Source organism: Mustelus asterias, chromosome 7 (assembly GCF_964213995.1).
Source record: "Mustelus asterias chromosome 7, sMusAst1.hap1.1, whole genome shotgun sequence".
NCBI classification, from domain to species: domain Eukaryota; kingdom Metazoa; phylum Chordata; class Chondrichthyes; order Carcharhiniformes; family Triakidae; genus Mustelus; species Mustelus asterias.
Genome location: NC_135807.1, coordinates 55,679,331 through 55,702,948, shown reverse-complemented (window position 1 = coordinate 55,702,948; position 23,618 = coordinate 55,679,331). Strand labels below are relative to the sequence as shown.

General features: G+C 45.1%; 1 protein-coding gene across 3 annotated transcripts in view; it reads right to left on the bottom strand.

Annotated features, from left to right (window-relative positions):
* The window catches only part of abhd3 (abhydrolase domain containing 3, phospholipase), a 70,931-nt gene that overhangs the window by 38,933 nt on the left and 8,380 nt on the right, over positions 1-23,618 (bottom strand). For 2 of the 3 annotated variants that reach the window (XM_078217052.1, XM_078217054.1), the window contains exons 2-3: positions 1,841-2,004; positions 1,062-1,244 (exon numbers count right to left, since the gene is read on the bottom strand). In XM_078217052.1, coding sequence (XP_078073178.1) covers positions 1,062-1,244; positions 1,841-2,004 — 347 coding nt within the window. Of the gene's footprint in view, positions 1-1,061; positions 1,245-1,840; positions 2,005-21,682; positions 21,761-23,618 lie in introns of those variants that run through there. The other variant, XM_078217053.1, reaches the window with a different exon arrangement.

The window sequence follows — 23,618 nt, the reverse complement described above, 5'->3', positions numbered from 1 at the left end:
TTTTCCCACCCCATGCCAGCGTCATAATCAGGTACACAGCCATAATTTACACGCCTACATTTACATACATTTGAATGTAATTAAAGACCTCCATCACTCCATGATTCCCCTCTTCACCGTATTTTCAAACTTATCGATGTGACATCACTCCAAGGTTTACAACAGTTCCACCCAAACGTGAATCTATCATGGAGATTCTCCTGGGAGCATGAAAGTGAGTATAGCCCCCGGGGGAGAGGGACATGGCCAGGCAGTGCCCTCTGGCACAGGTTGGCACTGCCAGGTTGGCACAGGGGGAGAGATGCTTGCTTTGATTCTGGGCAGAGAGGGGTTGCTGACTTTGATTCAGTGGGGTGGGGGATGCTTGCTTTAACTGCACTGGAGGAGTGGGGGGATGCCGGCTTTGATCGTGGGGGTGGGGGCAGCCCCTGAGACCTCCATGGTGGGTGTGCATGTTGGGGGAGGTTATATTTTCCTCTGATTAAGGTGCCCTTTTTGTTTTTTTTGACAAAGTTCCATAAGATCTGGGGGAAAAAACAGTCTGTTTCTCTGGAGAGAAATGCACTGATTTTAAGTCAGATCCTGACACTTCGCCATTTTTAGGTAAAATTCCACCCTTAACCTGGATTGAAGTAGTTACAGACCCTAATGGATATCATAATTGTAAGCATGTAGAATGTAAAGATATACTTGTACGTTCTATCAATATTAATAAAACCAACTTATGAATTTATTTTTGACATTGGAACTAATGTGATTTGTTTAACCTACTGGGCTGATCTAACAAGTGTCACACTAGTGCTGTAGGGAATAATTTTCCAAGGCTGGTGATGACATATGCCGGAAGAGAGTAAAGGGAGATGTAACTTGCATTTAACCATGCTCTATCGAACCTGGGAGTGCCAAAAATGGAAACTGGTTCCATTTCCCAGTGTTAATATCTTGAGAGAGATTGGCAGAAGCGTGGGAGTTGGTTGTTTGCCCTCCCCACTGACTGGAAAATGATGCATAGATCGTAAACAAAAAACATGAAAATAGTAATCAATAGAAGTAACTCTTGCCTGTATCCAAGTATTTCACTCTGTTTAACCATGTGCAGTATATATGATTCCTTACTCGTTCCTGTAAGTCCAGGTAAGATAAGGATAGTAGGTCTTGTAGCAGAAACAGGATATAGTGCATTGTCATCACTATCATTCCAATCCAAGGAAATATGTCCACCATCTGCTGTTTTAATGAGCTCACTGTAATGCAGAAACAATAAACAAAATGAAAAATGGATTAATTTTTAAGACGCACTTTCACACAGCAATCTCATTTTTTTGGTAATATCATTAATTTATGTCGTCATTATTTTCTGGACAAACATGTGATCAATTATTTTGATGATTATTATTACTATTTTAAACAAATGATGCAGCTGAATGCAACAACAAGCCTGCCAACAAATGCAATGCTTTTGGATTTGGATTTTGCTCAGATCAGGATTTCCTGAAATGACAGATTTTTTAAACAAAAGCTAATTTTACAAATTGCTCCCACTCACCACCCATTTAATAATTTGTTCAACAATTTAATCTAAAAGAAAATTCTAAAACCAATATAGCTGTAAATTCTGACTCAAATACAAGATATAATGTAACTGTTTAATGTGTTGGGCAGTGAAAAAGCAGAATAATTAATGGTTGAGTCAGTGTTTGAATATTTTGGTTCAGACATACATTTCCAAAAAGCCAGTAATTTGAATGTACATTGAAATCTGATTTATATGTAAGTACAGTACAAGTAATGATTTGGACAATGCCAACAGTACAATAGACAGAATATAAATGATGCCTACTTTCTGTATTCCACCCAAGGCTTGGCTGTGATGAATGGCCTGAGCAGTGTCTGGACTCTTGCTTCCCAGCACCAAAAGGTCGGATAATAAGTCTCTGTTACCACAGGACAATACCTCTGTAGAAACTGAGATAGCGTTGTTGCCCCTGTGATAAGCTGCGGCTTCTGCAATAAATCAAGCTCACAGTTATTGCGTGACAGCAAATTTATGACATTTACTGGAGTTAAAAGCACAATAGCTGGAAACTACTAGAAATTGACAATAAGAACAAATAAAAAGGAAAGGAAAAAATAGATCACATTCTCAGGTTCCTCAGAGCTGAGCTTCTAGCATTTTCTGCTTTTATTTTATACTTGCCTCTGTGTTGCTGTATACAATATCATCGCTTTGTGACTACTGGGTTTTGCATTGAAAACCCATCCTGTTTTATTGATTTATTAAAAAATAAAAATTGAGGCTGGTGTATTCCATCGTTGAAGCTTTACGGGCGATTTCTGCAATCCTGATTTATAAAATATTGCTGGATTACGCTGTGGGGGCCATTGCATGATGGAGCAGCGAAGAGTTAATGAGTAATAATGAGCTGATAAGCTGCAGCACAGTCTTGTACAGAGAGTGTCAGAAAAATGAGAGAATTTAAATTAAAAGCAAAGCAGTTGAGAGAACTATAACTATGATTGGTGCAATAAAGTGTGTTGCTGTGGGATTTTGACCAATGAGAGTGATGCCAAAATCATCTGCTGATCAAAAAGCTCAAGCGAAACGGCTATGGTTTCAGGGAGAAAGATGCGGAAAGGTACAAGGACAGATAGAGGTGAGGAGATTATCAAGAAAGTTCAGCAAGTCATCATAGCTCAATGGAATGGCTGGGTTTGCATTAGAATCACAGAATCATACAATGCAGAAGAGGCTGATCGGCCCATCGAGTCTGCACCGACACTTCATTATGAAGTGCTTTGAAAGGTTAGTCATGGCACGAATCAATTCCAGCCTCCCGGACTACCTGGACCCACTACAGTTTGTCTACCGCCATTTCCCTGGCCCTGCACTTAAACCTGGAATAACAAGGACACCTATGTCAGACTCCTATTTATTGACTACAGCTCAGCCTTCAACACTATTATTCCCACGAAACTCATCTCCAAACTCTATGGCCTGGGCCTTGGCACCTCCCTCGGTGACTGGATTCTGAACTTCCTAAATCACAGACCACAATCAGTAAGGATAGGCAACAACACTTCCTCCACGATCGTCCTCAATACCAGTGCCTCACAAGGCTGTGTTCTCAGCCCCCTACTCTATTCCTTATACACCTATGACTATGTGACCAAATTCCTCTCCAATTTGATTTTCAAGTTTGCTGACGACGCCACCGTTCTGGGTCGGATCTCAAACAATGATGAGACAGAGTACAGGAATGAGATAGAGAATCTGGTGAACTGGTGCGGCAACAATAACCTCTCCCTCAATGTCAACAAAACAAAGAAGATTGTCACCGACTTCAGGAAGCGTAAAGGAGAACATGCCCCTGTCTACATCAATGGGGACGAAGTAGAAAGGGTCGAGAGCTTCAGGTTTTTAGGTGTCCAGATCACCAACAACCTGTCCTGGTCCCCAATGCCGACACTATAGTTAAGAAAACCCACCAACGCCTCTACTTTCTCAGAAGACTAAGGAAATTTGGCATGTCAGCTATGACTCTCACCAACTTTTACAGATGCACCGTAAAAAGCATTCTTTCTGGTTGTATCACAACTTGGTATGGTTCCTGCTCTGCCCAAGACCGCAAGAAACTACAAACGGTCGTGAATGTAGCCCAATCCATCATGCAAACCAGCCTCCCATCCATTGACTATGTCTATACTTCCCACTGCCTTGGCAAAGCAGCCAGCATAATTAAGGACCCCACGCACCCCAGACATTCTCTCTTCCACCTTCTTCCTTTGGGAAAAAGACACAAGTCTGAGGTCATGTACCAATCGACTCAAGAACAGCTCCTTCCCTGTTGCTGTCAGACTTTTGAATGGACTTACCTTGCATTAAGTTGATCTTTCTCTACACTCTAGCTATGACTGTAACACTACATTCTGCATTCTCTTGTTTCCTTCTCTATGAACGGTATGTTTTGTCTGCATAGCATGCAAGAAACAATACTTTTCACTGCGACAATAATGTGACAATAAATCAAATCAAATCAAACACCTGAATCTAGAGCAAACCATCTGTATTTTGAGAGGGAAATAGAACAGGATTGAATTGTCCAATACATTTTAACATAAAAAATTATATATCATAGAGTCATAGAGAAATACAGCACGGAAACAGGCTCTTTGGCCCAACTCGTCCATGCCGTCCATGGTTCCCTTCCAGCTAGTCCCAATTGCCTGCATTTGGCCCATATCCCTCTAATCTTTTCCCATCTATGCACTTATTCAAGTGCTTTTTAAACGTTGCTCTTATAGAAGCAATGGAAGCGTGTTCTGGACAGTGAAGTTCTCTGCATTCCTTCCTGGTGCAACCAATACTTCCCTAATGTTGCAGGAGCTTTCAATGACTTACACCAGCAGTAACATGAGGGAAGAGGAGCCCCAGAGGAGGGCAGAAAATGAAGGAACCTGTTCTGCACTACTTTCTATCTGTAAATGTGACTAATACTGAGTCAGACATTGGTATGTAAAATGATCATAGAAATAGCAATCTAACAGAGACATGAATGCATTGGAAAAAGAGAAAATTTAGAGTCAATACATGTGAGAAGGAATCTTCAACACAACATGGAGCTGATTGTACTATTTCATAGTAATTGATTACTATTACTTGGTAAAGTTACAGTGCTGAAAAGCTCAATGGTGCTGGTAAAATATGTATGTCATCACATACCTACTACACGTATTGCACTGACATGGCGCAAGGGGATTAAAATGGAATAAGACAACCCATGGAGCTTCATACCTCCTTTGAATTATAATGGAACACTAGAGTGAATTCAGACAATTTCTTTCATTTTGTGATTCAGATGAATTACTGACCACTTGTTGCAGTCTCACAATATATTACAACTTGCTATTTTAAAATCATTCCTCTGAAAGCTACAGAAAAATATTTTGAAATACCCCCATAATGGTAAATTACCATTAGTTAATCCAACATCGACTACGGTGCATTTATGCTCAGCTGAATAATATCAAGGTTTTGGTTCATGTGGAAAAATGTGGTTAGAAGGAAATATGAAGAACAATTGAATGAGTGCTTGATTGGACAATTTTTCAATGCCATGATTTCAAATCAATTTAATTTATATCTTTCTCAGATGTCTATGATTTCCATTCAATATTACAGTAGTATTCAGCAGGTTAGTTAGGATCTGTGGCAAGGTAACATTTCAAGTGTAGATCATTTAATCTAAAATGTGACTTGTCTATTCTGCTAAGTCTTTCCATAATTTTCTGTTTTGAATCCCATATCTTAACTGCCTGAAGAATGGTTGATTGCTGCTGGAAAATCTCAGTCTACAAGATTATGAGGGGCATGGACAGAGTGATAGTTAGAAGCTTTTTCCTAGGGTGGAAGAGTCAATTACCAGGGGGCATAGGTTTAAGGTGCAAGGGGCAAGGTTTAAAAGAGATATATGAAGTTTTTTTACACAGCGGGTGGTGGGTGCCTGGAACTCGCTGCTGGGGGAGTAGTTGGTCAGTGCAGGCTTGGAGGGCTGAAGGGCCTGTTCCTGTGCTGGGCGGCACGGTAGTACAGTGGTTAGCACTGCTGCTTCACAACTCCAGGGTCCTGGGTTCGATTCCCGGCTAGGGTCACTGTCTGTGTGGAGTTTGCACATTCTCCTCGTACCTGCGTGGGTTTCCTCCGGGTGCTCCGGTTTCCTCCCACAGTCCAAAGATGTGCGGGTTAGGTCGATTGGCCATGCTAAAATTGCCCCTTAGTGTCCAGAGATGCGTAGGTTAGAGGGATTAGCGGGTAAATATGTGGAGATATGGGGGTAGGGCCTTTGGTGGGATTGTGATCGGTGCAGACTCGATGGGCCAAATAGCCTCTTTCTGCACTGTAGGGTTTCTATGATTCTATGATAATTTTCTTTGTTATTTGTTCTAACCTCCATTAACTACACCTAAAAAGGTCCTTAGAGCTTGATTGGCTACCTGCTTTTTGGGGACAGATAGCCCTGCCAGCCCAAAACCCGCCTCTGAAAAGCTGGCAGATGCCGGGAATGGGATGTCAGACAAACAGCAGGCTGGTTGGAGCTGGTATTTTCAGCTCCCATTCTGCCTCCGTTCCGGCCCTTAGCAGGGCCGGAAAATTCCGCCACATATTTAAACATAACCGGGGCACACGCATTACGATGAAAATGAGGCACTTTTCAGTCCCTTCTACCTTCAAAAATAATAAAAGGTTTACATTTTTTGTTTTCATAAGGACAATTTTGAAAAAGATATTGCAATCAAGGTTATATCCCACACATCTCAGCTTGGTGATTTTGACAATCCCTGCTCTCCTGTCTTACTGCTGTGTGCTACGTGTACATCATACATGGTATTTGTCTGTGGCCCATCACTCAGTCATATGATAAAAACTATATTATATGTCCACCATTCATTATAACTTCATAATTAATCTCCACCACTACCATCCCTTTATGTCATCACGCTCACCCAGCTTTCAGGCAAAACTATGATGCGATGAATGCAGAAAAATGCAAGATGTAGCAATAACTTCAATTTGTTAAGAGTGGACTAGGCATTGAACCTGGAGTTATTAGTTCTCTGTGGTTCAGCAAAGGTGGTGCTTTTATACACAGCCACCGTGAGCTACCTCACAGGGTCTTGTTAGAATTAATATAAAACCAAATGGTGAATTGACTAATTTTGAAGATATTGATTTAATTGCTGAAACACCATAGAAAACATTAATATGTTGAAAATATAAAATGGTACTCATAACAGATCAGATCCTAATTCAAATAATCTAAGTGAATGCTTTTGAGTATGCAAAGTCACAATCGTATTTAGTTTTTCAACACTTCTTAGAGACAGTAGTTATATATTAAATACCCCTTGTAGAACATAAATTACTATCGGGACAGAAATTACAAAATAAGTATTTAATACTTATTTTAAGTATTACATAAAATCGATGAAATAGCAAGTGATAAATCTTCTTACCCTTGATACTGAGTACAAATAAATATAGATGTAGACAGCGCCGCATCCTAAAGCAAAAAGAAAACTTGTCCTGACATCAAACAGATTGATATCTAAATATACTGATAGTTCCCTGATCAATTCATTCATGTTACATTTGACATTAGTGATTACTGTAAGGATGTTCTCATTTTTAAAAATGAAAGGCTGGCTTCAAGCACTTTGTAGCAGAGGCTCAGGAGGCTGTGGCATATGCCAGCAACATTCAGTTCAACTCAGATTCTGGCACAATCATTTTTTCTTTGCCCTATTCATGACATCATTACAGGAAACTGGGATAGGCACTGGGGTTGAAGGTTAAGGATTGTTGTGTAACGAAGAGTCATTTGATATGTTATATAATCCGGCGAGGGATTGACTGGCTATGACATTTAAAGTTCAGTTCAGGGTTGAACAAATGCAGAAGTAAGACACCTCCTAGGCTCAGCCAGAGATGTTGACAAAGTCAGAACCAGAGGTGTTTGGTGCTAGTTAGAGCATAATGAGATTGTTTTTTCTTTGAGCTGTACAAAATTTCAGCTCATCTGTTGGACAGATGGACAGATCATTGGATCAGTTTGCTGAGAGGGAGGGAAGGAGAAACCAATGGCATGAGATGCAATGAGACTGAGGAAACATGGAGCTTGCACTGAAACAATGGGAGAGACTTGCAGCTAGACATTCAAGTGCCCCGATATTTGGGGATAATGGCTACAATTTGCAGCATGTCCATGCTCATTTAGATCAAGACTGGTAAAACACAAAATCGGCCTATTATTCCAGCACCATTTGAGAAAAAGATCAAAGAGAATGATTAAAATTGATAGGTTAGAGAAATACATTTTGTGAGCAAAATGTTTAAACTGTATGGGAGCAACTTTTCCCCATTGAGAATGTTGACAGTGTAATCCCTAGTCTTAGATATGTCATCAAATTGCTGACACTCATTCACCTGATGATTCATCTCTGACTCATTCTGACCGCCTGGCATGAGGTGTAGACTGGGCCTCACTCTTCGTGAAGAGGAACTTTAGGAGAGAGTGCTGATGAGCTTTTTGCTCTGGATTGTTGATGTGTACAGTCACTGGGGGGAGGTCCGTGAAGTAAATTTGGTTGGAATGTGACAGCTGCACCAGCTCACGCCACATTCAACTGGTAGATGGGGTGGTCACATGGCCAAAGGAATCAGGGACAAGGCTGCTTGCCCTCTTTGTATAGATTAGATCCCTTCACTGGGGGGTGAGGGGCAAAGATTCAAAACAGCTGTTCCTCATAAGAATGAGAATATCTCCTAATGGAAGAGTGTTGTTGGCTTAGAAATGACTGTTAGCAATATTAATTTTCAATTGTTTAATTTGTTTATGTGCTTCCATCATCACATGGTGCAGGAACATGATGCAAGTACACAGATGCATGGAACTAACTCTGCTCATTTAATGGGTAAGTGGATTAGGCGTTTAATATAACAGCAGCTCATGTAATTTAGTAAATTGTTTGACTGCTGCTGGCAGTGGAGAGCTTGGCATTTTATATCAGAGTACAGTTGATAATGGGTGTACCTAACATCTGTGATTGATAACATTCTCTCCGTATAAAGTTCCCTGTAGTTTGGAATCATTTTTCTGATATTTCGACATCTCAAAGCACAGCGTTTTTTGACTGTGACTCAGCCTAACCTTGATACAAAATCCTCCAAGCATGCAGAAAACCAAGTTAGCTGAATAAAGGATTTGGACAGTGGGAGGAGAAACAGCAGTGCATCCCAGTAGACAGCCTTATAGCTGATGCTGTCTATACCCTTGTCTATTCTTACAATTATTTTCTTTCTTAAACTGACTGAATTATGCCATTTTCATTTTTGACTACTAATATCCCACTTCTAAAGTGTTATTGAATTATTATTTACTGCAACTCATTGTTTCAGATTGAGACAGCGATTTGCATTGAGCTGCATATAAAGAACTGTAAGATAGATAATGGTGTACAGCTCTTAGACCATAGTGACCAGGATATCCTTTAGGAAAAGTAAAATGCTGCAGATGTTGGGGACCTGAAATAAGCAGGAAAATGTTGGAAATACTCAGCAGGTCTGTCAGTGTCTCCGGGGAGAGAATTAGAGCAAATAGGGTGCATTTTACTGCACCCGGCAGGTGTGATTTTGGCAGGGATGGAGTATGTAAGGTAAGGCTGGTGGGTAGCCGTCACCTTTGTGCCCACCCCAACATTTTCCCCATAATATGGTGAGTGGGTAATGTGCCCTTTAGCCTGTCTGCCCTTATTCCCTATTGTTATGTACTGTAAAACAATGCATCACTGTGTGATTAGTCACATGACTTGCTGTGACATCACCATGGGCATTCATGGGGTTGTATCTTTCTTCCATTTTAGACTGTGATGAAGCAACACCTAACTCAATAAACTCTGACTTGTTGGTTAAGTAATCCCTGGTGTGACTATCAATTCTTTTGCTCTTTGCTGTCCTCTTTTTAGGTCAAACCAAACCAAGTAAACAAACTCAGATTAAATCAGGACAAAGTAAAAGGGGCAGCTCCCCAAAAAGGAGGGGGAACAGCCCGAACAGAAATCAAAAGTACAAAGGAAACTTAAAAACATCAAATTAAAATGTGATTATTGGGGTCAATAATGCACCCCAACCCCTGCGGTGCCCAGCGGGCGCGGAAAGCGTCAACCTCGCCCGTGGACACCGCATGCTCCCTCTCCAGGGACACCTGGCCGCGAACGTAGCCGCGGTAGAGGGGAAGACAGTCAGGATGGACGGCCCCCTCGATCGCCCGCAGCCTGGACCGGTAAATGGCGCGTTTCGCCAGGCCCAGGAGCAGGTTCACGAGGAGGTCGCCATCCCGACCCTCCCCTCTCCGCACCGGGTGTCCGTACATCAGGAGCGTGGGACTGAAGTGCAGACAAAACATCAACAAAAGGTTCTTCAGGAAAACATAAAGGGAGTGCAGCCTAAGACACACAACAAAGACATGGTCCACGGACTCCACAAGGCCACAGAAAGGGCAGTCTTCGGAGCCCGTGAACCAGTGAATCCTACGGTTGTGCGGAACTGCTGCATGCATCACCCTCCACCCCAGGTCCCCGACGTAATTGGGGGAGATCCCTCCGTAGAGGGACCTCCAGCGGGGACCTCCGCCGCCCGGCGGCAACAAGGCCCGCCAAGGTGTATCCGGGCGACAGGCGAGGAGGCAGTGATGGAAGGTGTGCAGCAGCAGCCCGCACAGGAAACGCCTCCGCGCGGTAGAAAAAGGCACGGAGGGCATTTCCGCGAGGCGGCTCAGGCTGTGGGGCACCTCACCCGGGGGGGGGGGGCTGAGGCTTTGGGCCAATGTGGAATTCTGCCCGAACAGGGGAACGCTCGGGCGGGATCCCACCGCACGCCTGCGCCGTCTCCAGTTTGCGTGCAGTTTCGGGGCCGAGCACGACCGTCCTAAGGTCTAGGATGGCTTTGGTCGCGCGCCGGACGGTCGTCCACGGGCGCTCAGCCAGCACGCGGGGACTCATCCAGCCCGCCCCTCCGCCATCGAGCACGTCCCCGATTCTGGTCACCCCGGCGTCCACAGCCCTCCTCTCTGCCAGCCACCTGAAGTTATACGGCTGGAGGAGCGGATTCCTGAGCAGCGGCTCTCGCACGAGAGCCGCTACTCCTGACGGGGGAGAGCTGCGTCGCGAGGCGACCTTGTTCCAGACAGTGAGGAGGTCCTGGTAAAAGACGGGCAACTCCTGCAGGGCGGTCGGAGCACGCCCCAGTTCGATATGCAGGAGCTGCACGTCATAATTGAGGCCGTGCCAGTGGCGGAAGAAATACGTCGCCATGGCACACCACTGTGGAGGGGGCTCAACGTAAAGGTACCTCTGCAGGGCCTGGAGATGGAAGGTCGCTATCTGAGTGCGGAGGCACACCAGACCTTGTCCGCCCTCCTCAAGCGGGAGATACAGGACCGCAGCAGGGACCCAGTGCAGTCGATTGCCCCAGAAGAACCGCAGGAGGGTTCTCTGGATATCGGTGACAAAGCCAGGGGGAGGGGTCAAAGGGACCAGCCGGTACCACAGCATGGAGGCGACCAGCTGGTTTATGACGCGAACTCGCGCCCCGTAGGACAGCACTCGGAGCAGTCCTGTCCAGCGACTCAGGCGGGCGGAGACTTTGGCCTCCAGCTCCCGCCAGTTCGCCGGCCAGGATTCCTCGGCTGGGCAGAGATGGGCCCCCAAGTAGAGGAGGTTGGTCCTGCTCCAGGTGAAAGGCCTGAGCTCCTCCGGAAGGGGGTCCATCTCCCAAGGACCAACAAGGAGTCCGGAGCACTTGGCCCAGTTGATCCTGGCGGAGGACGCGGCGGAGTACACCGCCTGGCATTCTCGCATCCTCTGCAGGTCAGCCGGGTCCGTGAACATGAGGAGCACGTCGTCGGCGTAAGCTGACAGGACCACCCCTACGTCCGGTCCGCGCAGGGCCAAACCTGACAACCTCCTCCGCAAGAGGCGCAGGAATGGCTCCACGCATACGGAATACAGTTGGCCGGACAAGGGGCAGCCCTGCCGTACTCCTCTCCCAAAGCGAAGGGGCGCCGTCAGGGACCCGTTAACCTTAATCAGACACTCTGAGAAGAGACTAAAGTCCTAAAACATAACACCTATTGATGCCGTTCGCTGCCTCAATTAAAGGGTAATTAAAGTCCTACTTCTGCCTTTGCTGCAATAATATGGTTGGCGTTAGAAGGCGGATGATTGTGGGCAGGCTGATCTCTGATGAAATGCAGGAATGAAGGGGATCTCCTTTGGGAAGTGCTTTGTGTGCATTGGGGACACCCTCCCTCCATCCCCTCCCAGGATGGGACCACCTCCTGTGTGCCTCACCCCCTGGCCTCCTACCACACCACCCCCGCACTAGGGTGCCTGATCCCACCCCACCCAAAAATCCTGGACTTAGCTGAGTCTGGAATCCATGCTGCCTCTGGAATCCATGCTGCCTCTGTCATGGGCCTGAGTTCTGGTGTTGCTGGGATTGCAAGAGCAATCAATCAGATTGGCTGAGTATTCTTGAGGACAGGATTTCCTTCCACTGTAGGGTGGAAGTCGCAGGCTGAGATTATCAAGCCCGCCCCAGCATATCATCGCTGTGGGCAGCCTCTTTGTAGGTCAGCCAACTCGCCATCGACATTCCTAACGGGGGTTGATGAGCAATCCTCCTGATGACCTTTCATCAGAATTGAAACCAGTGGAGCAAACTTCTCCGAGGGGGCCTCCTAATCGATCCCCTCTGCGTTCACCATCCTATTTGAGAACACCAGGCAGGCTCATGATGTTGCAAGCCCATCGAGAGAGCCTTGGCAACCCCACCAAGAGAGGTGGGCACTGCTATTATGATATAACTTTACAGAAGTCTTGTTTTGGTCAGATTGTATGAAGTTTTTATTCAACTTAAAAATAGCATAATCTACACATGGTGTAGAGTAAAATTATAAAATTATATCATAATATTTATTCAACCTAGATGTCACAAATAAATCTAACATTAAATATCATAATTTGCATAAACACTTTATCTGCTTGTATCACTTTGCTCTAACAGTTGATTTTACATGGGTTGACATCTTTTAAAATAATGGACAAAGAATTATCATATGTGAAGTGGGGGTTTTCTCTCAGGTGCTAAGTCATTACATGTCATTTGAAGGGGTGGGGTTCCTCAATCTGCACTAATTTGAGTATAATCGGGGTGAGGGGAGTGGCCACAGATAGCTAACCCTTGCCCTTGGATCCCCCTGCCTCATTCCCTGCAACTTCCACTGGGAAACATCTCCCCTCCCATTTACTTACCTTTTTCCTGAGTCCTAGGACTGCAGGTGAATGCTGTTCCAGCAACAGCCTTCTCCATGGCGCTGTAAGACACACGAGCTGCTGACTCCCTGATGTCAACAGTACTTGGTGAGTGGGACTTCCAAACAAAACTGTGCTGAGAGTACCGAACATTGATCATGCCTGTGGGGTCACTTGGCTCCACAACGCTGGCATGATCACCCACCCTCTTCTGGTTAGTAATTGTAATCCTTCCCTTGGCATGGAGCGTCCCTGTTCTTCTGCTGTTTTACTAGCTGGACAGCGGGGATTGCTTTGTACCATGGTTGCTTTGGCTCCTTAAGATACACCTGTGCTGTAAACAGATTTCAGATTGCCTGACTATTTGAATGGCCTTTTCAAGAGTCAAATCTTGCTTAGCCTGAAGCATGTCTAAGAGTGCATGATCCACCACTCCAACAATAATTCTGGCTCTGATTTCAGGTCACCATATCATAGCCTTCAGCCAGTCTGTGCAGCTCATTAATGAAGGAGTTCTCCTGGCTGATGGACCCTTTGTTAAACTTTGCTCTTTTAAGGATCTTGTTACTGCTCAGATTAATATATGTGTCAAATTATCTTAAAACTTTGACAGATTTTCCTGAGGCTTCATTGATTCCTTGTCTAGCTATTACACCCACTATTAGGGCTACAAAATAAAGCAATGTGTTAACCTGTTCAGCATATGTCTTTTTGTCTAGACCTGAAACAATCATGAATCTAAGGAATCTCTTTCTCAAACATCCAAATGTTTTTGTCTGGCTTTGGAGGAGTCAAAAGTGTTTTGCTAAGATAAATTTCTGATCGATGGTCATTTAAAATTAAAACTAAAAGAGCGTACGGTTTTAAATGCTGTAAGAAAATCCAAGATGACACCACAGTAAGCTTCCTCTCAATGAAGTTTCCTGCACTTGTTGGTTTTGGCAAACTCCTATAATAATAGCAGTCATGATTGTTAAGCCTCTCAGTTGAAGTCCTGTAATAAAATATGATGCCAGTCCAGCTCCTTCACAAATTCTCTTTTACAACTCCACATACACACACCCAACATGCAGCGCCACCTGTAACCCCTTTATATATCCCGGTGAGTACTATTAAACAATTAACATACAAATTAGGTCTAAAGTGGAAGGTTGCAGCTAACCCCTTCCTAACAATGATTTCTATATTTTAAATGTTAGCAACAACTCCCTGGATCATCCTTTCTGAATCTCCTCCGCTGTATCAAAATATTTTTGGATCCTGAAACCACTGGTTCCTAGCTTTTGCAGGGTCTTTTTATTGCCGATGATTTGTTATTTATTTAATGTTTGGAGCGAGGTTCGTCACCACATGTTCAGGTGCTGACTCGGCACTCGGGGCTGCTCGTGGTGTGTTTTGAAGTGGCAATTCTAACTGCTGTTGAAGTAAAAGTTTTTAAAAACAAGCTCTGGCCAAGAAATTGCTTTTTAGCTCACCCCTACTAGGTCTTCTGACTCTGTGTTCTCTGGACATTGAAGCAAGACTTCCACTAGCTTCAGTGGAATCTTCCGCTGGAGTGTAGAGTTTTATTTCTGCCTTCTACTTCTAATCTTGCTTTGGAGTTTCTCTTTGGGAATCACCCTCTGTTCTTTGGTTCTTATGCATTCAGTCAGGTCAGAATACTGCTATTTTAATCTTACAATTTCCCATTTCTGCTTTAGCTTCTGTGAGGTCCACGGTTTTTCTGGGAGCTGCCACCATGTTGTAAGATGTTGCGTGTAATCTGATAGGTCTCACAAAGTCATTCTGAGTCTTATATGATTCAGTAGTAAGTGCTTATTAACTACTCATAACCATATATACAGTCTAAGGACCAAGTTAGTTCCTGACTTCCTGCTTGCCTCTACACAGGTCTCTGTTCAGTGTAAGACTGCCCTCTACACTTAAGTCATATGTTCCTTTACATCAGAGTGTGGGCAATACTCTCCCCAGACCTACACTGACTCTTTCTATGCCAGTCACTTACGCCACATTATCAGGCTGAGGTAATGCCCTGGGGCAACCAAGACTGGCTCCCCACTTTGAACCCACCACCCTTCAGATATGGAACATAAACCTCCTGAAACCTATGCTCCCCTTCAAAATTTCATCCCCCTTCCAAAAAAATCTGAGCAAGCTTTTTAAACAATTTAATTTGCCTCATTGTGAAGGAGCGTGGGAATCCCTATCTCATCCTGTCCCCGCCAGGTTAACATTCCTGGTGATGGGAATGGCATCCTAAAAGTGACTGCCAGCCAATGTCAGTGTTTTCAGCACCCTACTCCAATCCCCCGTCTCCGTTCGTGGCCATGAGAGGGCCAAAACGTTTATCCCCAGGCCAGAATTTTACAGCTCCCGGAGGGAGAGTGGCAGGTGGAGGAAGGGGGCATAAAATTATGCATCATAAGAAATAGGAGCAGGAGTAGGCCATCTAGCCCCTCGAGCCTGCCCCGCCATTCAATAAGATCATGGCTGATCTGAAGTGAATCAGTTCCACTTACCCGCCTGCTCCCCATAATCCTTAATTCCCCTACCAATCAGAAATCCATCTATCCGTGACTTAAACATATTCAACGAGGTAGCCTCCACCACTTCAGTGGGCAGAGAATTCCAGAGATTCACCACCCTCTGAGAGAAGAAGTTCCTCCTCAACTCTGTCCTAAACTGTCCCCCCTTTATTTTGAGGCTGTGCCCTCTAGTTCTGGTTTCCTTTCTAAGTGGAAAGAATCTCTCCACTTCTACCCTATCCAGCCCCTTCATTATCTTATATGCCTCTATAAGATCACCCCTCAGCCTTCTAAACTCCACGAGTACAAACCTAATCTGCTCAATCTCTCCTCCTAATCTACACCTCTCGTCTCCGGTATCAACCTGGTGAACCTTCTCTGCACTCCCTCCAAGGCCAATATATCCTTTCGCAAGTAAGGGGACCAAAACTGCACACAGTATTCCAGCTGCGGCCTCACCAATGCCTTGTGCAGATGCAGCAAGACATCTCTGCTTTTATATTCTATCCCCCTCGCGATAAATGCCAACATCCCATTTGCCTTCTTGATCACCTGTTGTACTTGCAGACTGAGTTTTTGTGACTCATGCACAAGGACCCACAGGTCCCTTTGCACAGTAGCATGTTGTAATTTTTTTCCATTTAAATAATCCAATTTGCTATTATTTCTTCCAAAGTGAATAACCTCGCATTTGCCAATGTTAAACTCCATCTGCCAGATCCTCGCCCACTCACTCAGCCTATTCAAATCTCTCTGCAGACCTTCCGCTTCCTCCACGCAATTCACTTTCCCACTTATCTTCGTGTCGTCAGCAAACTTTGTTACCCTACACTCAGTCCCCTCCTCCAGATCGTCTATATAAATGGTAAATAGTTGAGGCCCTAGTACCGATCCCTGCAGCACGCCACTAGTCACCATCTGCCAACCAGAAAAGCACCCATTTATTCCAACTCTCTGCTTCCTGTTGGATAGCCAATCCCCAATCCACGCTAACACCCTACCCCCAACTCCGTGTGCCCCAATCTTCTGCAGCAACCTTTTGTGAGGCACCTTATCGAATGCCTTTTGGAAATCCAAAAACACCACATCTACCGGTTCCCCTCCGTCAACCGCACTAGTCACATCTTCATAAAAATCCAGTAAGTTTGTCAAACACAACTTTCCTCTCGTGAATCCATGCTGCGTCTGCTTGATCGAACCATTCTTATCCAGATGGCCTGCTATTTATTCTTTAATGATGGATTCCAGCATTTTTCCAACTACAGACGTTAAGCTAACCGGCCTGTAGTTACCCACCTTTTGTCTACTTCCTTTTTTAAACAGCGACGTAACAGTAGCCGTTTTCCAATCAGCTGGCACTACCCCAGAGTCCAGTGAATTTTGATAAATAACCACTAACGCATCCGCTATTACCTCTGACATTTCTTTCAGTACCCTGGAATGCATTCCATCTGGGCCCGGGGACTTGTCCACCTTCAGTCCCGTTAGTCTAACAAGCACTGCCTCTCTAGTAACAAAAATTGTCAGGCAAAGGCACTAATGATAAGTGGAACTTTTTCAAGGAACAAATACTGCGTGTCCTTGATAGGTACGTCCCTGCCAGGCAGAGAGGAAATGGCCGAGTGAGGGAACCATGGTTCACAAAGGAGGTGGAATGTCTTGTCAAGAGGAAGAAGGAAGCGTATGTTAGGTTGAGAAAACAAGGTTCAGTTGGCTCGATGGAGGGTTACAAGTTAGCAAGAAATGAGCTGAAAAAGGGGCTTAGGAGAGCTAGGAGGGGGCATGAGAAGTCCTTGGCGGGTCGGATCAAGGAAAACCCCAAGGCTTTTTACTCTTATGTGAGGAATAAAAGAATGACCAGGGTGAGGCTGGGGCCGGTCAAGGACGGCAGTGGGAATTTGTGCATGGAGTCAGAAGAGATAGGAGAGGTGATGAATGAATATTTTTCATCGGTGTTCACCAAGGAGAGGGGCCATGTTTTTGAGGAAGAGAAGGTGTCACAGGCTGATAGGCTGGAGGAAGTAGATGTTCGGAGGGAAGATGTACTAGCAATTTTGAATAAACTGAATGTTGATAAGTCCCCTGGGCCTGATGAAATATATCCTAGGATTCTTTGGGAGGCAAGGGATGAGATAGCAGAGCCTTTGGCATTGATCTTTGCGTCCTCACTGTCCACGGGGGTGGTGCCAGAGGACTGGAGAGTGGCGAATGTGGTTCCTCTGTTTAAGAAAGGGAATAGAAATGACCCTGGTAATTATAGGCCGGTTAGTCTTACTTCGGTGGTCGGTAAGTTGATGGAAAAGGTCCTTGGGGATAGGATTTACGACCATTTAGAAAGATGCAGCTTAATCCGGGATAGTCAGCACGGATTTGTGAAGGGCAAGTCTTGCCTCACAAATTTGATAGAATTTTTTGAGGAGCTAACTAAATGTGTAGATGAAGGTAGTGCAGTTGATGTCATATACATGGATTTTAGTAAGGCGTTTGATAAAGTTCCCCACGGTCGGCTTATGAAGAAAGTAAGGATGTGTGGGATAGAGGGAAGTTTGGCCGATTGGATAGGTAACTGGCTATCTAACAGAAGACAGAGGGTGGTGGTGGATGGAAAATTTTCGTTCTGGAAACCGGTTACCAACGGAGTGCCACAGGGATCAGTGCTTGGTCCTCTGCTATTTGTAATTTTTATAAATGACTTGGAGGAGGGGGCTGAAGGGTGGATCAGTAAATTTGCTGATGGCACCAAGATTGGTGGAGTAGTGGATGAGGTGGAGGGCTGTTGTAGGCTGCAAAGAGATATAGATAGGATGCAGAGCTGGGCTGAAAAATGGCAAATGGAGTTTAACCCTGACAAATGCGAGGTGATTCATTTTGGTAGGACAAATTTAAATGTGGATTACAGGGTCAAAGGCAGGGTTGTGAAGAATGTGGAGGAACAGAGAGATCTTGGGGTTCATATCCATAGATCTCTGAAGGTTGCCACTCAAGTGGATAGAGCCGTGAAGAAGGCCTATAGTGTGTTGGCGTTCATTAACAGGGGGGTTGAGTTTAAGAGCCGTGGGGTTATGCTGCAACTGTACAGGACCTTGGCGAGCCCGCATTTGGAATATTGTGTGCAGTTCTGGTCACCTCACTACAAGAAGGATGTGGAGACACTGGAAAGAGTGCAGAGGAGATTTACCAGGATGCTGCCTGGTTTGGAGGGTAGGTCTTATGAGGAAAGGTTGAGGAAACTTGGGCTTTTCTCTTTGGAGCGGAGGAGGTTGAGAGGAGACTTGATAGAGGTTTATAAGATGATGAGGGGGATAGATAGAGTGAACGTTCAAAGACTATTTCCTCGGGTGAATGGAGCGGTAACTAGGGGGCATAACTATAGAGTTCATGGTGGGAGATATAGGAAGGATGTCCGAGATAGGTTCTTTACGCAGAGAGTGGTTGGGGTGTGGAATGGACTGCCTGCAGGGATAGTGGAATCAGAAACTTTAGGAACATTTAAGAAGCTATTGGATAGGCACATGGAGTACTTCGGGATGATAGAGAGGAAATAGCTTGATCTGGGTTTCAGACAAAGCTCGGCACAACATCGTGGGCCGAAGGGCCTGTTCTGTGCTGTACTGTTCTATGTTCTAATAATTGTATTGAGTACCTCTCCTCCTACCAACACTCGCTCGTTAATATTCGGTAAACTATTTGTGTCTTCCACCGTGAAGACCGACACAAAAAACCTATTTAAAGTCTCAGCCATTTCCTCGTTTTCCACTATTAAATCCCCCCTCTCGTCCTCCAAGGGTCCAACATTCACTCTAGCCACTCTATTCCTTTTTATATATTTGTAAAAACTTTCACTATTATTTTTTATGTTTAGAGCTAGTTTAGTTTCATAATCTATCTTTCCTTTCTTTATCGCTTTCTTAGTCATTCTTTGTTGTTTTTTAAAGCTTTCCTAATCTTCTAAGTCTCCACTATTTTTGACCACTCTGTACGCATCGGTTTTTAATTTAATACTCTCCTTTATTTCCTTTGTTATCCACGGCTGGCTATCCCTTTTCTTACAGTCCTTCTTTATCACCGGAATATATTTTTGCTGAGTACTGAAAAAGATCTCCTTAAAAATCCTCCATTGTTCCTCAGCTGTCCTACCTACCAGTCTGCTCTCCCAGTCCACCCTAGCCAATTCAGCCCTCATCTTATCGTACACCCCTCTGTTCAAGCAGAGGACATTGGTTTGGGACCCTACTTTCTCCCCCTCCATCTGCACCAGACATTCGACCATATTGTGATCACTCGACCCAAGAGGGTCCTTCACAAGAAGATCCTTAATTCTACCTGTTTCGTTACACATTACCAGATCTAAGATAACTCGTTCCCTCATAGGTTCTGTAACATACTGTTCAAGGAAACTATCCCGACAGCATTCTAGGAACTCTTCCTCCATCCCACCACGTCCAACTTGAGTCAGCCAGTCAATATGCAGGTTAAAATCCCCCATGATTATTGCCGTTCCGTTTTTGCACGCATCCATTCTTTGTTTGTTTATAGCCCTCCCCACCTCAACATTAGTATTTGGGGGCTTATAGACCACGCCTACTAGTGTCTTTCTCCCCCTGCTATTTCTTATCTCCACCCATAATGATTCCACGTTTTGCTCCTTAGAGCCTATGTCGTCCCTCACTACTACCCTGATATTATCCTTTATTAACAGAGCTACCCCACCACCTTTTCCATCCTGTCTATCCTTCCTAAATGCCTGATACCCCTGGATATTCATTTCCCAGTCCTGGTCACCCTGTAACCACGTTTCTGTAATGGCCACTAGATCATACCCATTTGTGCTGATTTGTGCCATCAACTCATTTACTTTGTTCTGAATGCTTCGTGCATTCAGGCAAAGTGTCCTTATTCCAGCTTTTATCTGGACCCGAATTGTTGAAATGTTATTAACCTCCTCCCTCTTACACTGTCTATAACCCTTCTCTGTTTGCGAGCTAACTTCCTCCCTCCCAGTCACCTCGTCTCGATGCCCTCCCCCCCCAACCTATCTAGTTTAAATTCTCCCCAGTAGCCTTAGCCAACCTTCCCGCCAGGACATTGGTTCCCCCTGGGATTCAAGTGCCACCTGTTTTTTGTGTACAGGTCACACCTGCCCCTGAAGAGGTCCCAATGGTCCAGGAACCTGAATCTCTGCCCCCTGCACCAGTCCCTCAGCCACACATTCATCCTCCACCTCAGTCCATTCCTGTCCTCACCTTCCCGTGGCACAGGCAGCAATCCTGAGATTACTACCCTTGCTTTCCTCCTTCTCAGCTGTCTTCCTAATTCCCTATACTCTCTTTTCATGACCCCTTCCCCCTTCTTACCCACATCAGCGGTACCAATATGTACCGCTACCTCTGGCTCCTCTCCCTCCCACCTCAGGATTTCTGGGACTCGCCCAGCGACATCCTGGATCCCGGCCCCAGGGAGGCAGACCACGATCCAAGACTCCCGCCTGCCTCCGCAAAAACATCTGTCCGTCCCCCTTACTGTCGAGTCCCCGATCAACACTGCCGTCCTCTGCTTTTCCTTAGCTCTCTGAGTTACAGGGCTGGCCTCCACTCTGGAGACACGGCCACTGCTGCTTCCCCCAGGCGGGCTGTCCCCCCCAGCAGTACTCAGGCAGGAGTACTTGTTGTGTAGGGGCACATCCACTGGGGTGCTCTCTGTCACCCGAGCTTTCCCCTTCCTGGCTGTTACCCACTTGTCTGACTCCCGTGGCCCTGGTGTAACCATGTTTCTGTAACTGGTATCAATTGTCTGCTCAATCTCCCTCATCAGACGAAGGTCATCGAGCTCCAGCTCCAGCTCAATTACCCGGTCCTGTAGGTGCTGCAACTCAATGCACCTGACGCAGATATGGGCGTCCGGGAGGCTAGGAGTCTCCAGGACCTCCCACATCATACACCCAGAACAACAAACTGGCCTCACACGCATATTTGACCCTTTTTAACAAGGCACACAGAGAAAAGTTAAGAATCAAAAAACTAAGATTTGAAACTCACCCTTGCTCACCCTTACCCCGAAGCCCTGTGACCAAAGCCCTTACAGTTCACACTCTGCTCCCCACTCACTCCACTGCCCGCTCCCGACGCTGCCCGCTGTATACTGCGGCCTCCCTTTTATACTTCGCGCGCTTTAAAAAACTACAAAATGTCCGCCCACGTGACCCCCGCGCCCGGTCTACTTCCGGTTTAAACTTAAACTTTTAAATCACTACAACCCTGTGAAAAAATAAATAATTAAAGTCGCTCCCTTACCCTTTTTAATGTAACCACCAAACACTCCTCTCTCTCTTGCTCCAGATGAACAATCATGTTAGTGATGGCATCCCCACTGCCTACTCTCCCTCACCCACCCCTGCTGCAATCTTACCTGTGGTGGGGGAGCCATCAAGCATCCTCCTCACCAATTTATTTGTCAAGATACACATGTACACAAAGAAATTCAAAACAATGATTGAGCTAATTCTGCTTTGTGCGTAAGATTTTGAATAAGAAGTTATTGGAAGGACATCTTTCTTTCTTACAAATAAATTGCCAATGTAAACTGCCCCATTTAATAAAATAATGTTTAACTATTCACGCTGAACAAAGTCCACATGTGTCACATGCACTTTGTCCCTCACTAAACTACTTATAAGTGAACTCAATGCTGATAGCCCTTTAGCATTTGATCTGATTTCACTTCAGATTTTCATGTTCGACTATTTATTCACTCGGGCACCTCGGAAGCATATTGTTACCTTGCTAATATTTACTGCATAGCATTTCCCCAAGTTTGTAAATCACAAAGAATTTTGAATGTACTGTATATTTCTGCAGTTGTGAATAACTCTGCTTTTTAAAATTGTTTTAATGGATCAAATTAAAGAACTGAATGTGTGCAATTTTGCTGCTAATAGCTTTGCCCAATAAGAATCACCAGCATAAAAGAAAAATAACCAATTAAGAAGCATCTGGTCACAGTTCACAAGTCTGTAAGAAATCAATTAACAGGAAAGACTGATGAACATTTGTGTCGTCCTGCTGGGGAGCCCTTCAATCTTGTACGTGATGATTTCGACAGATTTAGAAAATGCTAATTTATCAACATGTCTCTTTCGTGCTGAAAAAAGAAGTGATGCGGCTAAAAATGATTATATTCTTGCTGCTTAAGATTATGTTCCACAATTATACTCTATTTTACAATCTCACATCTCTCAATGTGGCATATGTTATGACTGTTAATAGTGAGCATATGCATGTTTAAGAGGGCCTTTGAAAGCAAAGAAACAAGAGCAAGGGAGAGTTTTGAGAGAATAAGGCTGAGGTGGCTGCATGCTCTGCCACCAATGGTGAATGAGTGGATGATGGGTTGCACAGGCTGACAGAGTTTGAGAACTGAGAGGTACTGACTGGGACAAGGCTGGAGAGACAGTGAGGCATCAGACAGTTCTGATGGACCACAGTGAAAAACCGCACCGACCTCCTCAGAAGACAAACATGGGACACGGCGGACAGAGTACCCTTCGCCGTTCAGTACTTCCCCAGAGCGGAGAAGCTACGACATCTTCTCCGGAGCCTTCAACATGTCATCGATGAAGATGAACATCTCACTAAGGCCATCCCCACACCCCCACTACTTGCCTTCAAACAACTGCGCAATCTCAAACAGACCATTGTCCGCAGCAAACTACCCAGCCTTCAGGAGAACAGTGACCACGACACCACACAACCCTGCCACAGCAACCTCTGCAAGACGTGCCAGATCATCGACACGGATGCCATCATCTCACGTGAGAACACCATCCACCAGGTACACGGTACATACTCTTGCGACTCGGCCAACATTGTCTACCTGATACGCTGCAGGAAAGGATGTCCCAAAGCATGGTACATTGGCGAGACCACGCGAACGCTATGACAACGGATGAATGGACACCGCTTGATAATCACCAGGCAGGAGTGTTCCCTTCCTGTCGGGGAACACTTCAGCAGTCAAGGGCATTCAGCCTCTGATCTTTGGGTAAGCATTCTCCAAGGCTGCCTTCAAGACACGTCTCAACGCAAAATTACCGAGCAGAAACTGATAGCCAAGTTCCGCACACATGAGGACGGCCTCAACTGGGATCTTGGGTTCATGTCACATTATCTGTAACCCCCATGATTTGCCTGGGCTTGCAAAATCTCACTAACTGCCCTGGTTTGGGACAAT